The 18,761-nt window shown below is 39.1% G+C and overlaps 1 protein-coding gene across 1 annotated transcript in view; it reads right to left on the bottom strand.

Annotated features, from left to right (window-relative positions):
- The window catches only part of slc39a11 (solute carrier family 39, member 11), a 43,447-nt gene that overhangs the window by 4,950 nt on the left and 19,736 nt on the right, over positions 1-18,761 (bottom strand). Inside the window, exons 5-6 of the mRNA XM_029456766.1 lie at positions 11,168-11,381; positions 939-1,008 (exon numbers count right to left, since the gene is read on the bottom strand). Coding sequence (XP_029312626.1) covers positions 939-1,008; positions 11,168-11,381 — 284 coding nt within the window. The remainder of the gene's footprint in view (positions 1-938; positions 1,009-11,167; positions 11,382-18,761) is intronic.

The raw sequence follows: 18,761 nt of genomic DNA, 5'->3' as shown, positions 1-18,761 counted from the left end.
ATTAGCACCACGTGGTAAAGTACATCCTCACATCGAGGCTAGCAGAGCTGAAGTCTTGTTAATCTGATGTCAGCTCAACCTTCTGGTTTGGCGGACCAACCACAGCGCTTCTGCACACAACCCTGCAGGGAACCATCAGGCCAATACTGGTCACGATGGCCACCATCGTTTTAGTTGTAGTGGGTTCATTCCTAACAATGACACATCAATCAGATGAACACATTTTAACCACTTATTTCCCAAACTGTTATTTGGCGCACTTAGCATTTCAGAGTTATCAATAAACTAGACAGCAAACAGAGAAGTGTGTACTTCTGCTGCATTACGCTGGACGTTTCTTTATTTCTTCTGGACCTACATTAGTATCAGAAGAATTGTTTTAGTGGTATCTGCTTCATACAATGAAATCATGAGCTGTATTATAAAGTGTTACTTTTTCATTTGCAATGTGTCTCTTTGTTCAGGATATAATTACGTTCACTTTGAATCAAATGTGTCCATAGAGAGAACAGCCTTTAACAATCAGATGCTGGTTCACCACGTTGACCTGTGTGGGTTAGAACATTAGATATCACCAGAGTTCTACATGTACAACCAAATTCATGCATTTTAACTTTCAATTGTACAAAATGTCCTTCTGGGGGACCATGTCCACCACAGTCTCACAGAATCCTGTGGGAAACACTAACATATCTTTCTGCAGCCTTATGGAACCACTAGATGTCACCAGCACACAACAACAGCACAGATATGACCATGTGACCTCAAACACACCAAACCATATACCTAAACTATACCTATCTCAAGGCTTATACCTAATAACTTTTAAACACATCATCCTGGTAGCATTTTTTGTCCAGAAATTCTGCAGTTTTTCTATATTTAGTAGTGAACAAGTTCATTGCATGTATGTTTCTTTGTCTTGATACTGATCTTACCTGGCACTTTCAAAAGTAGCAGTTGGAGTTTTCCCGATGGCTCCGAATGCAACGCCCACAGCCAATCCCTCTGCAGATAAAAAGACAGACAATTAATCCCTGTTAGTGTCTCATTTGTCCTTTGACTTCTTTGATGCGCTCTGTTACGTAACATTTCTACACAGAAGAAAGAGGAAGGAACAATATTGGTAAAGTGTGGACAATAGGAAAACAGGTGAACAAATCGATGTGGTGGATAAAGGTACCAAGAGAGTAAAAACCCACTACGGGCCTGTAATGACATTACTTCATACACTTTAGTACATGCAGGCTTTGGTAACACTGTAATCTACGTAACAGCAAGGGTCCGTGTGGATCTCCACTGTACAATATGTTCTATAGTCAGGTTTCTTCTCATGAAACCTGAAAATCATAACCATATCTGCAGAAGCCGCACTTAGAATGACACATATTTGCTGAACTACTGATCCATAACTTTACAACATTAAGTACTACATACGGAAAGCTGCACTAAGAGGGATCTCTACCGTTGTGACCACCGTATGGAGCCCGTCCCTCTTTGCATGCTCTGTGCACCCCGGGCAGCATCCCTCTCCTCTGATGTCCCATTCGCCTCATTTGAAATGCCTGTCATGCATACTTAAAGTACACACCATTCAAACTGAAAGTGAAAAGGTCACAGTGCTTGATGCATACATGTGTGTAACCCTGTGTTTCAGAAGGGCACGTGCAGTCAGATCTACAGGCTATTTTGCATTTCATACCAAAAAGGTAGAGAAAAGGAATTACGTCTACTTCAAATTCTGACAAGTAATCACGTGCTGTCATGCGATTAACAGTTATGTTATCACAAAGCTGAACCATAACAACCTAACATAGGAGCAAGCATCAGAGTTGTGCCTCCAGATAGTTGAGTGACATGTGACCCCACTGATCAAATCCCAAAACACTGAAAGTTATACTAACATTATTCTACATTTCTTCTGTTCAACAATTTTGTTTTCTTGTGCTTAATGAGCAGTCAGATGCTTCCAGAGAGCTACAAGGCCATGACACTAGGATCCACCATTTTACTGCCACCTTCTGATGTCATCACATCATTGGAAGATTGAGGGTTGGAGCTTCAAAGAGAGGGACTGTTTAGCAATATGGCTAACTAGACAAATAGACACTAATACCATAAACATTCATTGGCTACCTAATGTAACTCTGAAGCCGATGAAGCCGAACATATTGCTTTACAATACCTTTGTCTTTGCACAGTGGACAAATATAGCACATTTTGTGTAAAATCAGGTCCTGTTCAAAGGAATAGTTAACAAGAAACATACCCTTATTCACTTTATTGCCAAAAGTTGGATGAGAAGTTGATACCAATGTCATGTCAGCCTGATGAATATGAAGCTCAGCTCAACACAAAGACGTTGCTGGGCAACCAGCCGAGACCCCAGGAAGGCACCGGGCCCAGCCAAGAAATAATCCTGCACACTTCTTACACTACATATTAAACCACAAGTTATTACGTCTTAGTAAGCGAGCTACAGAGGTGGTGATAGGCAGCTCTTGTTAGTTTTGGACAGAGCAAGGCTAGCAGTTTCCCTCTGTTTCCAGTCATTGTGCTAGGCTAAGCTAAACTAACCAGCTGCTAGCTGTAGCTTCATATTTATCGTTATCATTCGACTTATCTATCTTTCGACAAGAAAGTGAACACACATGCTTCCCAAAATGTCAAACTATTCCTCTGGTTCCTGCGGTTGCTGCAGTAAAACGGAAATCTATAGCGGCCAATCAACTCCCTACCTCGGGGGCAGGGCTGTCACCATTACAGGTCATTTTAGCGGACACTCTTATCCAGAGCGACTCACAGTGAACTAACTACAGGGACAGTCTCCCTGGAGCACCTCAGGGTTAAGTACTTTGCTCAGGGGTACAATGGTGGCAGCCTGATATTGAACTCAAGACCTTCTGGTTTTGGAAGGCGTACCACCAGACCATCACCACCTTAAGCACCATGTTAGTGAAAGCACCTTTATGACCTTACAGAACTTCTGGTGTAGCTGCAGACTTTTAGTTTTGCTCCCTTTTTGCTTTTGCAAATGGAGTAAGTGTCGTGAGTACGAAACAAAAAGTGGGGCACTTAACGCTTCGAAGTATTTATATTATATCGTAGTAATTAGCTATCTTTTCTCTTTTATGCCAGAATCTCTTTCAACAACTTCTCTCCATTCCTGTGTTTTATTCCACTGTTATGTGTCTCTCTCTTCCTGCAATATTAATAGCCTACATCAAGCTTTACTGCCTTAAACCAAGAACAAGTGGCAAAGATAACGATGAGTTTAAGACAGAATTAAGAAGAAGCAAAACAGAGATGAAAGAAAGAGTCGAGAGAACCTGCAAAGGCAAGCGACTATCCTGATGGCCCTGCAGCTGCAGACCTCAAGAGCCAAGAGGCCACTTTCATCATAATCTAACACCTGTCGTTCCCTCCGATAACAATGCACACCGGTTCTTATCAACTTCCCACCGGCCCATAACAGGCGGACATATTGTCGAGCCATTATGGGCAAAAGCACCCTTCGGTTACGTTGCGTTCACTATTTATCTTAATCCCCTGGAACTGTCGGAAAAAGAAGAAAACTCTTTCTGCGCTGAAACACCTTCAACTGATTTTGAATAAAACATGAGCTGAGAGAGTGCCCTTGTTGCTGGTACAGGGCTACAGGCAGAGTAGAGATTTTTACAAATCTTATCTGATTCAAACAGAGAGCACAACAATGATTCTTCTTTTGGTCCAACAGGTTTTTGACATATGGAAAAGGTTACACATCAGTAAGAGAAATAGTTGTATCATCTGCTCTTTTGGACGCAGAGTAAAGGTTTTCCGACAGCTGCTCACCTGTAGTACCGCCACACAGCTGGAAATGTGAGCTGGGGCTGTTTTGCAAGTCCACTGAGCTGGAAGTTTTTGTTCGAAAACAGAGTCCAGGGCTCGAAGGGAAGCACTAAACATCCCCACATCTGCCAGCTTTTACTCATGAGACTCGTGTTTTAGGGTTTTGCCGGAATCTCATGGCAGTTAAAGTGATATCTCATGGATTGTTACAATAGGGAACAAAACCAAACCTGTGCTTCTGTGTCTTAGTTCCACATCTCACGTTTGAAGCAACATTGATGGAACATCTGTTGGTCCAAAAACACCACAATCCTTTCTGTCCCTTCTGAGTGAATGGTTGGAAGAAGTCAATGCAGAATTTCACGCTTTACATTACATTCATTTACGGTTTACCAACACTGGTTTTTGTGACTCTTCGTCACATTGGTCCTGATGGAAAGCTATGGGATGGATTGTAAATGAGGTTGTGTAAAGACACTGAACGGTCCCCAGAGGCAGAGATTTCCTGACTTTTCCTATAGTACCACAAGGTTGACTTTTTTGCTTTTTAATGAAATATCTGAACAGCTATTGGATGGATTGCCATGCCATTTGTGCAGATATCCGCGGCCCCTGGAGATTGAATCCTAATCATTTTGGTGATACCCTGATTCTTCATATAGTGTTAGCAGCATAGCGATGAAGGTTTCCAGATAATGTACCCCGATGACTTTGATGATCGTCTCCACTGCTGCTGTGAGGCGGATTGTGTGGTTTTGCATTAAAACCTCTCAGCAACTACAGAATTGGATGGACTGTCATAAAACATGGTACCAGCGTGAGAGATGAGGGTCGCTGCAAAGTAAATATAAATACAAAGTTGTTCTGAGTGAACTCCTGCACCCTTTGATGGAACATTTCCCCATCCACAGGGGACAACGGGTCACTCAACGGTTTGATGAGTATGAAAATGATGCAAGTCATATCACCTTCACAGTCACCAGATCATGTTAGACATTGCTCTCCACCACCATTATCAAACGGTAAAAGGGGGAATATCTTCCAGAAGAATGATGTTCAGCCCAGTTTCACTGATGCTATGAAGAAGAACGTTGAATCTGCTCTGGAGGCTTTCTTAGAAACCTAATGTTGGTTTTTCCATTAATTTCTCACTTTTGTGAGAACAACAAGGTTTTTTCGGGGAATCTGAACATTGATACGTTCTGAAATGTTCCTACTGTATCAGAGGGTTTTTCAAACGAACATGCATTAAAAGTCTAAAAAAAGCTCCAGTAGAAAGGTACGGGCAAGCAGTGAAGACCAGTTCAGAGAAAGAAGCCGAGTCATCATTTCTATCAGCAGAAATGAGAGACGTTGATATCGTCACCTGTGTTCCTCTTTTCTGTGTTTTCACAATCCCTAGCGGAAACTCGGCTGGTTTTGTGTGTGTGTGTGTGTGTGTGTGTGTGTGTCAGATTCATGCTGTATGTTGTATGCTCTTCTAAACGAGTCTGACGATACTGCTGCTGACAGCCCACTGTCACATTTCCATCACACTTTCCTTTAACCTCGTCTAGTCTTCCATTACTGCTTCTCCTCTCGCTCAGCTCCCTTTCCCTTTTTGTTTTACTTCTGCAGAACTGTTGAGTTAATTTGACTCTTTTTTCCCATCTGGTTTGGGCCGAGATTTTCACAAGTTTCCTCTCATCGCTCGTTATGCCGTTGCTTTTTCATCCTCCCGTCATCAGAAGTAGCAAAGTGTCATTTCAAAATGTACAATAATCTGGAGAAGAAAATACAAATTACTTAAAACGACGACTAAATCATTGCAAGACTACAACATCTAAAGAAACGTTATTTGTAGTAACTCATCACTTATATTAAGAGCGACTCCGTAAAATAATTCTACACTCAATGTTTCTGCTTCAGTTTCTGATCTTGTGTAACATTTACGTGAGCTTCATAGTACAGGCCCCCAGGTGTATTTTACCCGCCATTTATCAGCAACCGGTTCCTTATTCGTTTGTTCTGGACCTACAAACGCTATTTCTTCGGAGCCTTTAGTGTAGTTTAAGGTTGCAGCTTACACTTTCCTTGTTGACGTATCTATTCATACGCTGATTATTTCCTCAATTTATCTTTTTTTTTTCATCAATAAAATGTCAGAAAATAATGAAAACAGAGGCCAGTGTGTAAATATTTAGCTTTATCCAACCAACAGTTATAAAACTAATGATGTTCAGTTTACTATTATATGTATATATGACATTTTCGCTTGTTAAGTGGGTTATTAATATAGTTTTCTGTTCACCAATCATTGACTTGTGAAGGAAATAACAACCTGATACATTTGATGTGAAATAATTAAAATGACTGATAATTCCTGAATAATGCTAACAACTCCCTAATTTATGCTTTGGTATATTTGATACTTTGTACTTAGAGACTGTGTTTTTCATTCTGAGAGGAAATGTATCTCCTTAGGTCTATAAAAGTAACATAATCCAATATAAAGTAATGTTCAGTCAAGTTTATTTGGATAAGAATATATATATTTAAACAGTCTTCCCTCAACATTAGTTTCACGTGTTTAAAAAAGATCTTCAACTCTATTTCCAGAACTATTAAGAGATTAATGTTTCTCTTTTATTCACAGTAGCTGTCAGCGACCTTGCCCCATCCATCACACTAACAGGGATCAACCCTAATGGTGGAGGAGAAAGGACGACCATCAATCTCCCGCTCAGTTTGACGGACCTTCACCAAACTTCTGTCCGTGCAGAGTTCACAGCCTCTTTGAAGATCGGCACGTTACGACGCAGCTGCTGTTTGTGTTGTTCAAGAGGAAGAGAACAATGCATTCACACCACCAAGGTGAGCTGTGTCTGTTCCCACTTGGACAGCTAGGTGTCAAAAAATAAGTGCACTTATCACGGCATGGGGAAAAGCACTCACTAAATGCCCAGCACCGAATAAAGTAAAAACAAAAAGGCCTCCAAAATATCAGTATTAAAGCCGAAACGAGATTTGTATGTAAAATACAGGTCGACCTCTTTCATCAGCCTGGATCACAAAATTGGGTTTTGACAGAGAGGAGCCACTAAGAGGAAGGATGCACGGTGTTATTACGGTGAAGGATGCACGGTGTTATTACGGTGAAGAAGCACTTCAAAGAAGCCAGACATCCCTCTTATTGCAATTTGGTGCTGCAAAATCACACATATCACGGAAATTCAACAATGTCAAAGCATGGTAAATATTACTTTACATTTTTATTAGTAATGATTAACATTTAGAAGTGAGCGTGAATAACCTTCCCCTTACTGCGTAACTAGAGAAGTAATGAAACTACATCGTCCTTTATACACACTCAGGAATTAAAACGCGTCGCTAAAGTCAGGGGCCCACCGGGGCATAAACAATAATATGAAGACGCAAGCAAACAAATCCAAACGCAGCCGGAGTCAGAGCATTTCATCACCTTCCTCTACTTAAGAAATCAATCCCATCTCAGCCAATATTTAGGAGCTCCAGAGGAGTTCTAACCCTGAGACATGCACACATCCATCACTGTGAAACTATTCAAATATACTATCTTGGCAAAAATGTAATAATTCACAGACGGGCCCATGTGTGGGATGCAGAAGAGAATACACACTATCAAAAACAAGGAGATATATCCCTCACAGAGATGTACAGCTTTAAAACGAATGATCTGGGTCACAGCTTACTTCTGCACTGAGGTATTAACAATCTAAAAGTGTATGATAATAACAATTGAAATTATAGTATTAAAATACTACTATTACTAATAATAATAATGATTAAAATATGTAAATAATAATAAGACAAATGATTATTATTATTATATTAAAAATAATAATACAAATAATACTATAAAAAAGAATAACTATTATTATTATTATTGTTCTAATATTTAAAATAATATAATAATTATTATAATATAATAATTATAGTTATAATATAATATTAAACATGTTATTATTAATATTATTGTATTAAAATAATAATAATAATAATAATAAGTATTATTATTATTAAAATATGTAAATAATAATAACACAAATGATTATTATTATTATTATATAAAAAATACAAATTATAATTATAATATAAAAAATAATAACTATTATTATTATTATTATTATTATTATTATTGTTGTAATATTAAAAATACAAATTATTATATAATAATTATAGGAATTCTAATATTAAAAATGATATTATTAATAATATTATATTAAAATTATTATTATTATTTAAAAAAAATTGTATTACAAGTTTTCTTGAATGTTATGTTTAAATATGCTAAACATAAATTATCTTATTATATATATAAAATATATGCTATCTTAAACACATTTTCTGAATGAAAATGTGAACTTTGGATAAAACCGGTTCAAAGTTCTTGTTTCATTTTGTTGACACATTACAGTCAAAGGTTTTTACATGTTAGGAAATCTCTTTGTATCACTCCATAAATAAAAAATAACAAAATCCATTTTTGCCATGTTTTGTAAAATCAAGCTATGAATGAATGAATTACTTCCTTTAAAACAATCATATTTGTGTTACAAGTGTTCTTCTCTTGGTCCATCAGAGGTTTGAAGCCCTCGATGATACGTTATGTGATGAGACAGGTGATCTCTGTATCTCCACCTACAAATGTGTGTTCTGAGCATACGTACACGTGTGTGCAATTATATCTGCATGAGCATGGAAGGCTCTAAGTGTGTTTGTATCCAAACACTTTCTGCATATTAAATATTATATACATATTACGAGAATGTAATTGTATGCAGTGACCAGAAAAGCGTGCGCACATCCTGCAGGTCTCACAGATCGAAGCCTTAAAGAGAAAATGAATAATGTGTGCAGAGTCCCTTTGTGTCCCGTAAACGGTTCTACTCATTAATGAGCATTTACTCTCCTCCTCCACACGACGTGTGTCCCTAATTTGCTTTTTATCCACACTTCCTGTTGCAAGCAATCACTGCACACTGTAAATAGGTTATTGCTGTTTCTGATGGAAATCACTCGAACGTAATGTAGAAACTCATTCAAACTACTTCAATTGAAGTTTCTCATTAATTATGAGGGCAACACTTTGGTGTGTGAAATCAATAATAGTGCATCGCTCAATGCTCCGCTCATGATGCGTTAGATATTCCACATTTAATCAAACCATCAGATGAATGTCGGGGTGTGAAAGATAAAAGCCTGATTAAATGAGGCCGCAGCAAAAACAATAACATACTGAGATGTTTGCAAAACTCTAAACATAAAATGTTATACTTCTAATTTAGGCCTCAAAATCTTGCATAGCACACAAAATAAATGAAATTAACAAAAATATCGTGCAGGAAGTTTATCACACTAACACAGCACTGTATATGTTTGTCACTAATGTTTAATCATTGTTGCAGATTAAAATAATTAATTAATAGATTAATAATGATGTCGTCTAAGAGTATCTAATTCTCATCCATAGTATGCTTTGCTAATTTCATTACAATTATACAAATAAGAAGTAAGAAGTATTGAATGTTCTGTATTACTGTAGATAATTACGCTTCACTGCATCAGGATGCTGCTTCTGTTCTGTATCGAACACGAGGCTTGTCGTCATTCAAGACACACAATCATAGATATTTCATCTAAAATTCAGAAAGCTATAATATTATAGCATTATAAAATATAGCGTTATAAAATATAGCGTTAAACCACAGAGGTGGGACAAAATCATTGTTTTGCATTTCACCGTTTAACTCAAAAAAACTGTTTGATATTTTTTGAAAGGTGCAGTTAGTCAGACATAATACATTCAAAACACACATTCAGTAAATACCTTTTAAACCATTTAAAAGCTAAACAGCATATTATTCTTGTGTAGGTTTGATGGCATGTTATCAAACCTGAATCTTATCAATTATTGCATCCATTAGTCTTTCAATCTTTGTAACTAAAAGTGAGATCCATAAATAAATATAAAATGTGAAACTGAGATGAGCTTCAAAGTCAGTTTTGCCTTTTGGATTTAAAGTTTTGCACGTTGAAATTGTGTCGTGGAAACTTTGCCAAAGCAACGAACCTCCTGCAATATAAATCAACACACGGCTCGAGTGCAACGTTTCTGCAGAGATGAAACAACAGAAGATAATATGTTTGAGGAAAGACTTTGTTGTGAAAAACAAAAGAGAAACTGCTTTAGCCTTTAAATCAAGTAAAGATTATCTGTGTTGTGGTCTGAGTGGGACTTATCGCTGCACACTGCCAACAGTTCCCGTCGCAGCCCAGACGCTCCGATAAGACGAGTGTTCAGCCGTCAGCACGATGACATCAATCTTTACTTCCAGTCAAACGTTGCTGTTGCTTCATCACTGACTCCAAATATTGAACACAGCTCTTCGCTGGGCGTCGCCCCTTTGATGTTTGATTGACAGGTCATTAGTCTAATTAGCTCATTAGAGTGACAGGATGGCGACTGGCTGAGGTTTGTGTTGTGTTCAGTAATGGAATGTGTATCCCAGGAGAAACCGCTCTCCTCGCCAGGTCTATTCACAATAAATATTTGAAGGTAAGTTTTGACATTTAGTGAGCATTTCAGTATGAACTCATGTGCTGATTAACAATATTTAGTGCAGTATGTGGCTCCTTGTTGGCCCTCTGTGGAGCTCAGCACCAGGTGAGTCTTTCCACACAAAATGTAAATCTCACCTGAGAACTCAATAAACCTGAACTTCGGTCAAACAAACTTCCCAGTTGGGTTGTTTGTGTTTTCAGCTCAGCTTGTTTCTCTGTTACCTTCATGTTTACTTGAGCTTCTTGATTCTTTGTTTTTGTTTCTATTAGTAACACCCCTGGTCATCCAAATGTTTTTAAGCCACTTGCTACCAGACACATAAATCAACTCAATCTTGGTGGCAAAAATATTTACTTAAATATTATTATCAAGAAGATGAACTGCATCCCAAAAGTTTCCTGTAGTTTTAACATGTAATAAAAACACGGCTTTGATTTCAGTTGGAAAGGCGTTTTCTTCACATCTTCCATCTTCCAAAATGGGTCTCTTGGTCCAGTGTTTGCCTCATTTTGCTTTTGCGCCTTCTACAGAAGGTCTTTGCTAGAACGTAGCTGTTGTCTCCTTTTTCTAGAGGCTTCACTTCCTGTTTCACAGAAGCCACAAGCATGGCATTCATCTCGTTCTGTCGCCGCTCAGGCTTGGCGAGAAGATCCAAAAGAAACATAACCTGGGTTTGGCCTTTAATGGACTGATTATGGGCTACACATGTGCAAACCGCCAGCTATTTTCGACAGCCCTCTGGCTCGTCCTCACCTGGAATATTGTGGATGGTGATGGCAAGGATGAGGAGAACGATTCGTCGCCATCTGCTTGCTGTCTGCCGGACCTCTTCCTGTTGCTTACTTCCTGTTTCCTGTCCGTCTGAGTTTGGCGAATGAGGTCCTCTCCTCCTCTGGTACACATCTCCATTATCAATTTTATCTGCACGACAGAGGAGAATAATGTTAAGAACATTATCAAGCAAACACTGTGCAACATTCATACACAGATAAGTATTCCACAGGATTTCTTCAAACAGACAGACGATGCATTAATCACGGGCACTTTGCAGAGCCAGGTGTGCAGAGGGGGAGTGAGAGGCCATTCGGTGGCCAGAGTAGCTCGAGGGGAGGCAGTTCTCTCCACTCACAGAGGCTGATAATGGACACTGATTACTCTGCTTAACACCCGTTAGTATTCAGAGAGAATACTTCAGTTGGATGCATTTACAAAACGGAAGAGAATAAAATTGTCAGGAGATGCATCCGACAAAACCTAACAAAGACACTCCACACTAAAACAATGAGGCTAATCAAAACTGTTGAAAAATGCTAATTATGTTAGCCTGAAAATCACCGGGCGTCATAAACAAAACCCTCACATTTGTGGGTCGAGCATCACTTGACTCCGATCCTCCTGTGAAGCATTGCACTCAGTTACACACAAGATGTTTGAATCAAAGAGGAATTTATAAGATAAATAGGTTTATGACAGATTAGATCTCTGCTAGCTGCCTCAGGTCTGATTAGGACGTCTGTCATCAAGTCTACAGTGTGTGTGCAGCCTCAGGGACGCAGGGCTACAACGCTCATCTAAAATAAATTAAATGTCCTGGATTTGCTTCTATATCGACGCAATTATCAGCATTGTAATATCTGTTAACGTCATGACAACACAGTTAATGGTCCAACACAATGTAATTAGCACAAACTGGAGGCTGCACAGACAATATCACATGTGCTTGACGTAAAACAAAGTGATCAGTGTTCATCAAACAGACGGATCTGTTGGGTAACTTCAGCCAGCAAACAAACTAAAGGGCGTCATGTCTTGATATGTTACAGCTGCCCAAAGAAATGCCTGCACATACAAGAGGGAGGAGTGCTGGAGACATTATGGATGCACCGGGAATGGTTTGGATAACCGAGTGATCTCTCCTCCTCTTCTCACGCCACACCGACCAAATACAGCAGAAAACATGACTTTCAAGCACATTCAGGAGCAGCTTTGTAGGACAGAGGGGAAAGTAACTGCAGCAAGTGCAAACATGTTCACTTCATTTGACACATTTATGTTGCAGCATGACGATATCTAGTCTTTTGTTTTACCTTCCGAGCTGTGGGTAACTTTTTATTGTAAAGTCAGTGACTTGCAGCTAATATGCTTAAACACTAGAGCTAAGGTTTATCAAAATGGTCACCTCCAGCTGCTAAATGCTCCACTTTGTTACTTTATTGGCCTGATTCTTAGTGTTGGGCAGGGATGAGATGTGATTTTGCATATTTTGTCTAAAAACAGCTGCCGGCTGCTTCTGGAAATAACGGTATTGAACCAAAACAGTACACAGAACCAAAAGAAATAGCTGAAAGACTATAAAACTCTGTAGAGCTGATGAACTAAAGAGTTGGGTGATCATTCACTATAGCCACTTTAAACAATGCAACGAAAAGCTAATCGAATTTGTAATTTATTAATTGGTAGATATATTTATTTCACTGCAAACGTGTGCCAAAAATATTATTTGTTGTGCCTTAATTTGCGGCAGCACTGTGCAACAGATGACAGCTGGCTAATAACCCCAAAAATAAATTGTATTCTTCTCTGTGGGTGGCAAATTGAATGGGCTTTTTTATTATTTAATAATGTTTTCTTACGTAAAAATGTAATTAAAGTCATAATTGCCTTTTAAATGTGCCCAATTTCTTAATTGACTACAATTAAACATTGCATCATCTCAGTGGTCTTTACCTCCCTGTCCGTTCTAATCACAATCTGCCTTCATCTCTCTCTCTCCTCGTCACCATCTTTCCTTCTGTTTGCTTCTCTGTCGCAGATGCATTCTCAGACACAAGTAAATTATTTCTATGAGTGCATTCCAAGTGTCTAGTTTTGCCATGTAGGCGACTGTAAATTGGAATGATCTGGCGTGCAAATGTCAAATGATCTGGACTATTGCTCAGGGTGCTTCCTCAGTCACTGGACGCTTTCAAAGGCCAAAAGCCCCGAATCCATTTCTATCCAATTGAACTTCCCAAACCATTTAACCATGACAGGGCTGTGTGTGCATACACTGCACAGAGCTTGTGCTACAAGCTACACTCACCCACACACACACAAATGACAAACCGTGTGTGTAATTGTATGATGCTGATAAAACGCATGTTGTGCACTTTTACAATCTGTAAAATATTGATTCAACTTTGAGGTAATTTACATGGATACAATGGATGATAATAAATCTAATGTTGTATATAATATTCACCAAGTCACCTTGAGTAAAAACCAGGGCCAGTGATGTTGATTTAAGAAAAAGATGAACTAAAGCCTCAGAAATCAATAAAACATAAGGTCACATTTATTGTGACTTACTAGAAATCAATAATATTCAAAGAAGCAATGCATGTTACACATCTTCTGACAAGTGACACTGTGAACATAAAGTAAGCACCAGATGAATGTTCTGATGAAGCTGCAAACTCATGAATATCACATGGAGGGGGCGGCTCCACTGGCTGCAAAGTTAAGTCAGATTGTATAGAAGTCTATGAGAAAATGTTTCTACTTCTCACTTGATTTATTACCTCAGTAATATTTTCCTGATGAGTTTATGTCTCAATCTCTAGTTACAAATCTTCTTCAATACAACATGTCTATTTTTTTTAATTATGGCCAAAAACCAAGATGGAGACAGCCAAAATATCAAACTCGAGGCTTTAAACCTTCATCCACAAAGCAATGAGTTATGTGAGGTCACGGTGTCGACATCTTTTATCTGTTTGGTATTAGGTTTTGGACAACAATGGTGCCCATATGGCACAGAGGAATAAAACATCAGACTTTTGTATAAACTCGCTGTATATCTTCTGTAAGTTGCCGTCAGTTTTCTTTCATTCAATCTAAACCTGGCCTGGTGCTGAACCCCTCAGCTACTGTAGTCTCTGTAGCTTTGAACAACATCTGGCAACATCTGTTTTTCCAGGTTATTGAGGACTTAGATGGCCTTGTCGTTTGGAAGAGTAGGGATAGTTTATTTGGGATTGTATGATCAGCAGAGCACCGCAGTCTGAGTGTGCTGCTGTATTTCAGAGACAGGTCTGATTAGTGACATGTTGTTGTTGTTGCTGCAGGTACATGAGTGGGCGCAGGGCTCTGGATCTCTACTGCTTATTTATATTGTGCCACATTTCACATACATGTTTCCTTTTAGTGTTTTCCTTTTGGTAAAGGGGAGATGCTGTTGTGTTACATAGCAGAAGAAAGGTGCATCGGGTTGGTGGCTGATGACCTTTACTGCTGTGATGTAATCATATTGTTTGTACGTACACAGTTTGAGTGAGAAGTTGAGAAAGCGGAGGATGAGAATTATCAACCTGCAGAGCCGCAGAGTTCCTGGAAGTTGAAAGTTAACCACTGCCCACAATACTGCATAGAAGAATATTTCCCCAGCCTTTCCAGAAGGACAAACATAAATGGAGTTCTGCACGGTATTGAATACTGACTCATCATTGTTGAACTACTCAAGGCCAGCATGATGAGGGGCAGCATTTGTTTGTTTTTGATCTGCACCGTATTTATCCTTCTGCCGACGATTCGGAGGATTTTCTATTGGAATTTCTTGTTTGTTTGGCTCCTCCTAAACTTGGCCAGTCCGTCTATTATTGACCACTTTCTTGAGTTTGGTTCCACTGGCCTGTTTGCAATTCTTAAGACTCGTGTTTTGAAATGGGTTTTACGGCTGTGTTTGCTAGTTGGGAACCAGCAGTGAGCAGGTTTTTGGTTCGCATCTATGTATTTTGTTTTATAAATTTGGCTTGATTCTAAAATGTATTGGGAAAAACCAATTTGGAGCTAAAATCCGGGTTAATGCGTACAGTGTCCCTACACCTCTAGCACCAAGATCGTAACTCTCGGTCTGTCCACCAACAGACAAGGCAGGACCCATAATGTCAAAGGTCCTCAGTATGATGTAGTTATGCAGTTGCTATGTCAAAGTGGTAGAAATGAAAGAACGAGAACATAACTTATATTATAAGTATATACACATATACATATATATATATATATATATATATATATGTGTGTGTGTGTATACATACATATATATATATATATATATATATATATATATATATGTGTGTGTGTGTGTGTGTGTGTATATATATATATATATATATATATATATATATATATATACACATACACTTCTAACAGACAGGGTTTACAGCTCCGATCTCTCGGTCTGTGTGTGCTGATTGTGATAGTAAAACCCTTTCATCCCTCTCCTCGTCACTGGCCTGCTGACCCTAAATCCTTCCTTTTCACTCCACTGCTCCTCATTAATCATCCTCCTCCTCATCTTCTTCTGTCATGCTTCACCTACACAGCTCTGTCCTCTTCGCTCGCAGCTGCTCTGCCACCAACGACGTGAATAATACCAACACACAAATTCTTCTTATTAAACAGTTTTATCTCATAATGTGAGGTATGACTGATTCTATGTCAGAAATTCCATTAGAGTTACAAATCCAATAGATACGTTGCAATAATTATTTGTTATGTAAAATGCATAATATGTCAAGAAAACATCCACTGCCAACTACAGGTTTTACGTTGTTATAAAGCTTTACTGAAGGATAATATGCAAGTTCTTCGTATGTAGGTTTGAAATAGTTAATTATGTGCTGATAGGGGTTTAAAGGAATATTACTTTACTTCCTGCTTTCTTTCTGTGCGGACGCTTTTCTGCTAAGCTCTTGCCCCTACTTACCTCTGCTTGCATCTTTCTGCTAATATTAATTAAATTTTCATGGATATGGCCCCCTGCACGGTAGCCGTGGACATCTACAGAAGATTGCAGTACTTCAGGCAAAGATATTTCATCTAGAAGAGAAGGATACAACAATACAATGGACCCCAAAGGTGAAACTACAGCAGATAACCACCATGATGACGTCCAAACAACTGGAGCGAGTGACCTTGCTGCAGTACCAGCCACAACAAGCCTGCACACCAAGGACCCCAGTCCCTCAACTCCACCGCCAGACATGGATGAAGTTGAAATTTTGTGGAGTAGCATTGAGACACCCTCCCCCCTCCCCTCCCCCTCCCTTTTAGCGACAGGATGAACAAATTGGTGAAAGGTGGTCTTAAAATGACACCTCAAATAACCCCCCGCTCAAAACCATCATGACCCACCATCATCCCCCATTCTTCTCCCCCCTCCCAGACGTCCCCCGCACCTCCCCCTCGGCTTATGCCAAAAGCCTGCTCATTGACACTAGCACATTACCCCCCCCCCCAAACGGGTCATGCCGTTCCTGTCTTGACTACTACCAGACTAAATAATCAGCACTCAGCACGCACTACGTCTGGTTATCTTAGATATATCAGTGCACAGCCAGGACCGGCTTTGACTCCTGTCACAGACTCCCTGCAGCTGAAAGTCGCTCTTCTGAATGTCAGATCACTGGCTACCAAATTTTGATTAATGATATGATAGTTCAAAAGAACTTGCACTGTATGTTTCTAGTTGAGACCTGGTTAAACAACAAACTATAAATACTATCAGGCAGTCAGGCAAAATGGCAGAGGTGGAGGGATTGCCGCTATCTTATCAGCGTCGCTTGTATGTAATGACATTGACCTGGGTGAATTTACATCATTTGAATATCTTGCTATTGAGCTCAAAGCAGAATTATCTTTGCTCATCATCACATTGTACAGGCCACCAAAATATTCAGCACTATTTCTACAGGAATTCTCAGATCTGATTTCACTCAGCATCACTAGATGTGAAAGAATAATCCTGCATGGAGACCTAAATATTCACATCAATAAGAAGAATGATCCCAAGACTATTGAACTTGAAATGTTACTAGACAGCTATGATCTAAAACAAAATATCAGTGAACCCACTCATCAGCATGGTAACACACTAGACTTAGTGATAACGACAAGGTTGGACATCGATAAGGTCTCAGTAATCGAATTACCAATATCTGATCATCACTGTGTTTTTTTTTTATGCTAACCTACTCTTAACAAAGACCAAAAGAGAGACAGTGGTCAAACAAAGAATACTAGATGACACAGCAGAGGAAACATTCTCTAACATCATGAGATCATTTGAGCCATGCTCAGACTGCTCCTTAAATCTCATGGTTGAAAATCTAAACAACACCTTGTCATCTACCCTGGATATTGTTGCTCCATTAAAGGTAAAAAATAAATCCACTGACAGAATCTCCCCATGGTTAAACAAGAGCAATGTTACTCAGACTAAGAGGACTTGTAGAGCAGCTGAAGGAAGATGGAGGAAAACTAAGCTCACAGTTAACTATGATATCTACAAAGAATCCATGGCTGCCTATGGTAAAGCAATGCAGCTGGCAAGAAAGGATTACTTTTCTAATAGTATCACAGAGAATTTTGGAAATTCTAGAATACTATTCTCGACTATTAACCAACTACCGAACACTGTCCCCACCCCTCCGCAGTCCTCCATCAAAGTGTGAAGAAATCGCATTTTTCCTCAATAATAAAATAACTTCAATCAGAGCCAGCATCACTTATGATGCAAACACAGAGAACATCTGCAAACATTGTGATGTAACCATGGGAACATTCACCTGCATCACATTAACTGAGCTTCATAAAACTGTGATGGAATGTAACTCCTCCACCTCTTGTGTTGACCCGATACCTACAGCATTCTTTAAGCGGATATTCAACAGCATTTCAAGTCACGTCCTACATATTATAAACATGTCTCTTCTAACGGGCATCTTCCCAGATGTCTTCAAAACAGCCGTTATAAAACCCTTGCTAAAGAAACCTAACCTAGACAGTAATACGCTGACCAACTATAGGCCAATATCTAACCTTCCATCACCACCTTTCTGTCAGCAATAAATAAATGGATCAGCAATAATTTCTTAAAATTAAATGAGAACAAAACTGGAATCCTACTAGTAGGTCCTGTAACAAAAAGAGAGATGATGCTGAATAACATGGGGAAACGTACTCCTTTGATTAAACCTGAAGTCACAAGTCTTGGTGTTATCATAGACTCAGATCTAATCTTTAAATCCCACATAAACAAGGTGACAAAAACATCATTCTTCCACCTTAGAAATATAGCTCAGTCACTCCAGTAAGACCTCCATTCTCCAGACACGGTAAACAGTGACGATGTCATGTGTTTGCCGAGCTCTGGTCATTGTTACTGCTGTCCATTTGGCTACGTGTCTCCTGTATAATGTGGACAGGAAACCCAGAGCTGGTGATATACTGTATACCAAGATGCAATGCTCCCAACTCCAGGCTGCCAACACTGCGTTTGCCCCCGATCACTATTTGTTGTTATGGT

Source organism: Cottoperca gobio, chromosome 19, assembly GCF_900634415.1.
Source record: "Cottoperca gobio chromosome 19, fCotGob3.1, whole genome shotgun sequence".
NCBI lineage: Eukaryota > Metazoa > Chordata > Actinopteri > Perciformes > Bovichtidae > Cottoperca > Cottoperca gobio.
This window is presented reverse-complemented; position numbering and strand designations above follow the sequence as displayed.